At 39.2% G+C, this 8,405-nt stretch overlaps 1 protein-coding gene across 2 annotated transcripts in view; it reads left to right on the top strand.

Moving 5' to 3' along the window:
* The first annotated feature begins 1,843 nt into the window (after positions 1-1,843).
* The window catches only part of nr2c2 (nuclear receptor subfamily 2, group C, member 2), a 12,331-nt gene continuing 5,769 nt past the window's right edge, over positions 1,844-8,405 (top strand). For both annotated transcript variants that reach the window (XM_005749102.1, XM_013914893.1), the window contains exons 1-9: positions 1,844-2,010; positions 5,474-5,558; positions 5,805-5,897; positions 6,047-6,247; positions 6,337-6,442; positions 6,577-6,756; positions 7,231-7,387; positions 7,495-7,585; positions 7,761-7,906. In XM_005749102.1, coding sequence (XP_005749159.1) covers positions 5,499-5,558; positions 5,805-5,897; positions 6,047-6,247; positions 6,337-6,442; positions 6,577-6,756; positions 7,231-7,387; positions 7,495-7,585; positions 7,761-7,906 — 1,034 coding nt within the window. In that variant the 5' untranslated portion in view covers positions 1,844-2,010; positions 5,474-5,498. The remainder of the gene's footprint in view (positions 2,011-5,473; positions 5,559-5,804; positions 5,898-6,046; positions 6,248-6,336; positions 6,443-6,576; positions 6,757-7,230; positions 7,388-7,494; positions 7,586-7,760; positions 7,907-8,405) is intronic.

Here is an 8,405-nt window from a genome sequence, read left to right as displayed (position 1 = left end):
TAGGCTTTCGAGCCTATACAGCTTGGAGTAAGACAACATGCATGAAGAGGATGATGTGGACAAAATACTCATTTGCCTAATAATTCTGCACTCCCTGTATTTTTTAGCCTTTTCATAAAGTGTTATGTAATATGGGCCTTTGTGCTGTTAGTATCTTGGGTATGAAACATGTGCAAACTCATGTAATTAGAATTTATAAGCCCAAAACAGAGTTTGTACAGTTTTAATTCTACAATTATACTTTAACACAGTCTGTCTCTTGGGCTTTCTCATAATTTAATTAAGTAATCTTCAAAAATAGTTCTCCAGGGCTCTTGAAGAACATTTAAAAGCTTTGGATTGTGGCTGCTTTTTGTTCTGTTCTCTGTCAAGATTGTCTCACACTACTTCAGTGTTGAGGTCTGGCTATGGGGAGGCCAGTCACTGACTGATAGTGCTCCATTGTGTGTTTTTCCATACAGGTTAATGCACTGGCAGTGTGTTTGGGATTATTGTCATGCTTAAAAATGAAGCTGTTTCTTGTCAGGTGCCTTCCAGATCGTATTGTACGGCTGATGAAAATATGATCGTGCATTTCGATGTTCATAATTCCATCAAGATTGATAAGATCCCCAACACCACTGGCTAAAATACAGCCCCGAGACATTGCAGAGCCTATGCTATTTTTTAAGGATGTACCGTAGACACTCACTGTTGTACCTCTCTCCTGACTTCCTCTGTACATATTGACAACAATTTGAACTATAAATTTCACATTTGGATTCATCACTCCACAAGACCTGTTGGCACTGATTTTCATTCCAGTTCTTGTGTAGTTTAGCATATGTTTTCTCCCTGTTTCCCTTCCTTGAGAATGCCTCTTGACAGCCACCCTGAGACCACTGAGACCATTCCTGGTGAGGATTCGGTGAACAGTAGATTGAAAAGCTGAAGGTTCAGATGGATCTCCAAAGGCAGGATTGTCACCCCCTCCCCTCCCCTGCCAATTTCTTAAGTACATGACTTTCAGATACTGTAGACAGTGCCACTTGAAAGTTTCCTTGAAACATTTTATGGACACACCGCACAATATGCTGACATATGCCAGATGACTAATAGCTCTTTGGGAATCACGTTGTTAGTGGAAAAATGCAATTTTATGTCTATCAGACTGTTTTTGGCATTTTTGTAGATTCAAACTAAAGAAATGGAAACAGTTTATGTGCTCTGTGACAGGCTGCTAGTAACAAAGTGCCTAAAGATATTATTTTAAATTGATTCTTTGCCAAGTTTTCTGTTATGTGTAGACATAACATTGTCTTCCTTGAGTTAGGTGTCTTTTTATGCTTCAGTGATTTGTAGTTTGTGTTAAGTGGCTTAACAAACAAAACCAGAAAGCCAGCATAACGATTGCTCAAGATCACTTAATAAAATTGCCAGAAAGTCTCGCTTCTTGGAAGCAAAATATAAAGAAATTAGAGCTCGATCAAGATTATAACTGGATAACATTATCTGACATTTTCTATATCTGATGACATTATGTATATGTCACGTACTTCTGACAGTATCATATAAGATTAAAAAAAACAAAACACTTTATTTTTATATTTTTTAATATTTATACTATTTGTAATCATTTATGCAATCACTTATTAAAGCCTTGAGTTTATTATTGCAGCTCTTTATGTGAAGAGCAGAAACGCACTATAGGAGAAACAGTGCGTCTATCCTCTTAAATACATCTGTTGTTAAACATTTTTTTTTACTATGTAAATGTTTCAAACGTACCTTCAAACAAAAGTCCAGACAGTCAGACATAATGACGTCAGTCCTGTCTGGCTCGCGCTAAGGGTGGGGGGGTGTTGGAGTCGCGCGGGTACGCGAGAGAGGAAGGAGGAAAAAAAAACTCAACCATCATCAACTCGCTGGCGGAGCGGGGTCACGAACTATGACCTTTAACAGAAGAAAACCAAAACAAATATTTTATAAAATAGCAGAGCGCACTAAATCTGTGACCGCCAGTTCCCGGAGGTAAGTCTGAGTCCTGGACTGAAAACAGTAGAAAGCTGTGAGACATACAGGACCATAAAAGAGCGTAGCTAATTTCCTGACTAGCTAGCAAGCTAGCCGATGCGGAGCTCCCTTCCTGGCCGTCTCCGGCAGCTCGAAGTGCGGGCATGGACCGTGAAACATCGGTCTCAGTCCGTTTAGGCTGACATATTTTGGTGACAGCTAAATTAATTGTTAAATACGATGACACAGCTGTCGACTTGAACCAATCCCTGCGTGCTAGGATGACAGCCACAGTGGGGCACACAGCTGCAGTCGGCTCTCACTGCAGCCTACTTGCGTTCACTTGCAGTGAGCTAGCTGAGGGGGCTAACGCTGGAAAGCTGTAGCTGCAGCAGATGAACTCGACCCTTTTACCTTTGCCATCCCGGGGACGGGAGTGGATTGAAAGTACTATGATCATACATTTTATTCATCACAGCTGCCATTTTTTTTGTATTTGCCACCAGAATATCTGTTCGGTGTCTGAAAACAAAATTGCTCGAACATATTTATCATAAGGATTCGTCTTCGATGTTACTGGCTGATTGCCAGATTCTCCATTTTGTTATGTGTTGTGATACGTTTGAGAAAAGAGGTAATGATGGACGTACTGTTAGACCAATCAGTAAACAATATGAAGCTACATAAGATTCCTGTATGGTTACTGCAGCCACATAAATCATTTCCCCCCAAAGGCTGTCAGATTGTATTCTTATAAACAGTACAAGACCATATAAACAAGACCATACTTTCAAATGCCAGTAGATTAGAAAGAATTAAACTAATGAAAGGTGGATTTAGACACTTCCCCCAAGAATAAAGATGCTGCAAGGTGGTGATCACAGCTTTAAAAAAAATCATTCTAATTTCTAGATCTTGTAGTGCAGCTTGACTTTTTCTTTCTTTCTTTCTTTCTTTCTTTTTTAACATACTAGCAGTTATGTTACACTGACAGCGAATCTAGGGTAGTTCAAAGTGGTGCAAACAGCCACAAAAAGCATACGCCAGAAAAATGTCATCATAGCCCTCAGTCACTTTATGAACAGTGTGTGTTTCAACATTTTGTGAGATTCAATTAATCTTGTATTTACTGTTACCTTCTGGCAGAAGTTTAAAGGATTTAAAAATTAATTTGTGCTCTGTTCAGTTAATGCTCGGAATATTAGTCTGTAGTGTGGAGTCATTGGGTTAGTGCAACATTAACAATTAATGTTGATGTGATGCTAAATTGTGACTTGTTGTGCTTTGTATGTTTGTGGTGGTCACAATAGCTATGCTGGGAACTGGGACTTGGAGTCCAGAACAAATTTCCTCTTCAGTGACAATAAAATATAAAGTAAAGCAAATTAGAAGTTTTAAAAATATTAAAAGCAGTGGGAGTTAGTCTCGACACCTTCATATTTACTATGTTTTTTAAGTCTTGACAGGATTTCATATTTGTCCATTTGGAGGACAGGTGTACAAAGTAAGAAATGATTGGTGCCTCTGTCGATGTCAGTGTGGTATTAGTATCTCCAAAAAGTGTTTCACCCACTGAAATTACTCTGGCACTGGACTGATGCAACTCAAGATTCATAGGTAGAAATTATTACTGTACATTGACCAATATAGGTGCAGCAGTATAGGAGGATTGACCATATCTGTGATAACATATAATATCTAACACTAACGCAGTGATGGTTCCAAACCCTCTTCAGTTAGCTTCACTTTGAGTGTGATTTTGGTTTTCAAAGGAAACAAAATAGACATTTAACAAAGGTAAAGGTGAGTTTAGCTGATAGCTTAAATATTTTATCTGGAATTTTACATAAATACTGCATTGTCTTAGCAAGTTGTGTTGTGGTCTATAATAACATGTCAGCTATATTACCAAATTAAGTGAAATACTCCTGCTGTGGTGGTTTACTCTCTGTTTGAGAATATGCAGAAGTGCTAAAGTATGGCTCTAAAGTCAGCGTAAAGTCACATGTAGAGGAACACACCAAGCTGTCGATCTTTGAACCATTGTATTGGACAGTTGCTCAGGTCTTATTAAGGATGGGGGAAAAAATGTATAGAGTAGTATTGTGTTATTTTTCAATGCAATCTTATATCAATACAGGGACACTAAATATGAACATAGTATTAAACAAATTAAAATACACTGTTAATACTATGAGCTATAGGGCTCATCTCATGCATCACCATCCCAAGATAACATTACCTGAGCAAACATTTATTTGACTAAAAAAACCATCCAACACTGGATAGACTAACCTTGAAAAAGGTACTTCCTAGTTCAGAGCAAGCCAAAGGCTCAGTCACACAAGTAAAAATAGGACAAGAATATCCTTGCAACTACAAAAAAAATAAATTAAAAATGTATATCCATATATAATTATTTCCACATTCTGCAACCGATTGCAACTTGTGACTAAATGGTTGTCCAGACGTTTAGGGTTATTGCACGTTTACAAGCACTTTTAATCGCACGTTGCTTGGATGTCTTGCCTGATCAGAGATAACCTTTCTGCAAACAGTAATAGTCTGGACTTGGGCTGACTGTAATCACTCTGAAAAAGATTCTTGAAGGTTTGCAAGTAATTGCTGTCTAATTTTAAATGCAAACAGAATGCCAGCATGTTGCCATCAGTCTGAATGGGTCTGTCATTGTGCACAACTCAAAGGGACTTGACTCATCTGGCTGCCAGCTGATTGTATTCTGGTTATTTATGTAGGCTGCAGGCTCCATGTAATGGCAACATTTATGCAGGTTTTGGGGACAGTGTTGGTATGCTTGACAATCTCATTTTGAAGCAAAAAAATAACTGAAGTGAGATAACTTTATCTTACTGGATAAAACAAATACAGACAAAGTTTACCATGAGGACATAATTTGCAATTTTAAAAATGTCACAATATACATTGTTGCAATATTCTCCATATGTTAAAAATCGCAATAAATTCTTCTTGTGATTGAAGTGAAATGTTTTGTTGAAGTTGCCTAAAAAATAAGAATATTACTTTTAATAACTGTGTGATGATACGGCAGTCTATAGCTTAATATATAGGTAACAGGGCAGTAAACAGAAACTGTTTTGTCAATTTTATTTTAGTTTGAAGACTGATTGCCTTTGTTATTGTATAGTATAAAAAGAGAGAAGCTTATCTTTTGTTTAATTTTTAATGATTTTAAAAGTTGGGTTGCAAAGGCATTGCTGCAGCACAGATTTAGTATTTCAAAGTGGCGTAATATTTTAATGTTTATACCACCCATTCATAAGAACACATGAGTGAGACACTGGTGTGCTTCAGTAGCCAAATCGCACCATACAAAATCATCCAATGTCTTGCTGCATCTTCTGTGACCATTATGCGAGTCAGTAATGTCAGCCTGCTCTTCTGGGGTAGTTGGTATTTTTATTAGTTATTTAATTATTTTCTTTGACATCCTTCCAAACAGACCTCACTAATGACTTTACTTCATCATGACGTCCAACCTGAATCTGCTTTCCCAGCAGAAAGTGGATTCTGAGCATGAGGCAGAGGTGAGTGGTCTGAAGTTGTTGCTTCATCCAACCAATATGAATTTTTTTTTCTTTTTTGATGGTTTTACTCACTTTGGTCGTGTGGTTACCTTTAAGATATAATTCACCATTTGCTGTCTTCTTTCACTTACAATAAAAGTGTATAACATTTTGTAGCAAAACATTTCAACGCTGCATATTCAAATGAAATGTATTTGTGTTGCAGACTTATTAATTAAGATTATTTTTATACATTTAACCAATTAGGTGTCATCCTCTCCATCAGACTCAGTGATGAGTGAGTCTCCGCAGCGCTTTCAGGTCATCTCGACTGAGCCCTCTACACCACAGCGAATTCAGGTAACATCTTAAACTTGAATGTGTTACAACCTGTTGACATTGTCCCCTTTCGCAGGGGCGCTGAACATGTTGGTGTTAAAATATTTTTCTTGGATCTTCCACACTTTCCCTGTTGTTCTGTCTTCCTCTTTCATCTCTTATCCCCCCAGATTGTAACCGACCAGCAGACCGGTCAGAAGATCCAGATAGTGACAGCAATGAACCCATCCAGTGCCCCCAAGCAACAGTTCATTCTGACTACAGCTGACAGCTCAGGGGCAGGAAAGGTCATCCTGGCCTCACCAGACAGTCACAACGCCAAACAGCTCATCTTCACTGCTGCAGACAGCCTCATGCCAGGAAGAATACAGGTACATTTCCCTCTTAATACTGTCACATAGGGCATATGTGACAACACTACTGCCAATAGCTTGTTTTTATTTGAATGCTTTTTTTCTAGATTGTTACAGATCCAGTGTCAATGGAACGGTTGTTAGGACAGTCAGGAGATTTGAGCCGACCACAGCCGGTGGAGTACTGTGTGGTGTGCGGAGACAAGGCTTCAGGTACTTCAGCCACTTAACATGAGTATACTTCGGATCTTTTCCATATACTTTGGTATCCAGCTGTGTGTTCAGCTTCATATTGTCAGTAGACTCAACCACGGGTACAAAATAAGAACTTTTTTGTCTGTGTACAGGACGTCACTATGGTGCCGTCAGTTGCGAAGGATGTAAGGGCTTTTTTAAGCGGAGTGTGAGGAAGAATCTGACTTACAGCTGCCGCAGTAAGCAGGACTGCGTCATCAACAAACACCACCGCAATCGCTGCCAATTCTGTCGGTTGAGAAAATGCCTTAAGATGGGGATGAAGACTGAGTGTGAGTGTGCATCCAATTCCAGGACACAGTGCAAAAAATACACCCAGAAACGTGTCAAGTATTGTCCCTGAGAAGGTAGTTTCAGTTTCCTTGAGAAATAAGTGAGATATGGCCCGAAAAAGTCTTCTATCTTTTTCCTGACCTGACATGTATAAAATACAGACTGGTGTGACACTGGATACTGCTGCAGGAGGTTGTTTAGGAAACATTGTCCCTACAGCTACTCAACAAGGGTTATTTTTAGTAAAAATATAGGTTCAGCTCTTTCTTTACCATCAATTTGTCAGGAAGTCCAACTGAGAACTATTCTGATCAGTTAAACCAGAAGTACCTCATATCTGCAGTATTCTGAGAGACACTAAATATCATTAGCATTGTTCTCAGTGCATGATTGTAGAAACGCACAATGTTCTTTGCTTTTACTTGTAGGCATGAGGAAAATATTAACACATTCTGACTCCTGTAAATATTCAGCTGTCCAGAGTGAGAGGAAACCCATCGACATTGTGCCCAGAGAGAGGCATGCCAACTGCGCGGCCTCCACCCAAAAGATCTACATTCGTAAGGACCTAAACAGTCCGCTCATCGCCACACCTACGTTTATCTCCGATACAGAGACAGATGGATCCAGGTCAGACCTGCAGACAAACATTGGGTCTGAGCTGTTAAATTTGCACCATCTTTAAGTTTCCAACGATTTTGTAAAGTTGTTTTGATGGTTCTTTGTACCACATGTAGGTCCAGCTTGCTGGACCAGGGGATGCTGGTTAACATCCAGCAGCCAGTGATCCAGAGTGATGGAACTTTGGTGCTGGCAACTGATTCAAAGGTACATCTAATCATTAAAGAGACTGTGTAACAGTAAACAAAACATCTGCCTTTTGTAAGTCGTGTAAAGAGGTTGGAGCATAAAATCTGTGCTAGGCTGTTATGTATGTACAGTGGGTGCTGGTTATGTTGCCTATATGATGGGATATAATCTGCATTGAGTCACTTGTCTTTAGATGGATTGTGGGCAGGGAGACTTGGGGACGCTAGCCAACGTTGTGACATCACTGGCCAACCTAAGTGACTCACTAAAAGAAAACCTAAACAATGGTGATACCTCAGACAGCCAACATGAAGAGCAGTCTGCAAGCGAGATAACACGGTCAGTCAGCAACACCCAGAGAGGAGTCTTGCCTTTGCTTGTTCAGATTTGGGTTCAGGTGGCTTATCGTTAGTGTTCTCTTCAAATTTACTTTGTTTGTCTCTGCAGAAGTAAACCAGTTCTCTATTTGCATTTGTTTAATACCGCATTGGTAATTTTGTGAGTTATGCGTTGTGGGTTCTAATATCTGCATTATTTTTTAATACTGATAAAACCTGTGTTGTAGACTGTAGATAAGATCTCATTGATGACTTTGCATTGTTTTTGTTCTTATTTGAATGAACATAGTAACTGGATCAAAGGAGCTTGCAAAGAAAAGCGTCGGGACTAGGGCTGGGCCATATTATACCGTTCACGGTAATACCGGTATAATGTTAGGCAACGATAGGAAAATGAAATATCGCGATAGAATATGAGTAAAACGCGCATGCGCAGTGCTTTTGTTTTCATACGCACATGGCCGATTGTTGAGTGAAACAGATGAACCAGAATTGGTTTG

This window comes from Pundamilia nyererei, unplaced genomic scaffold (assembly GCF_000239375.1).
Source record: "Pundamilia nyererei isolate P.nyererei 1_Seehausen unplaced genomic scaffold, PunNye1.0 scaffold00236, whole genome shotgun sequence".
Taxonomy (NCBI): Eukaryota; Metazoa; Chordata; class Actinopteri; order Cichliformes; family Cichlidae; genus Pundamilia; species Pundamilia nyererei.
This window is presented reverse-complemented; position numbering and strand designations above follow the sequence as displayed.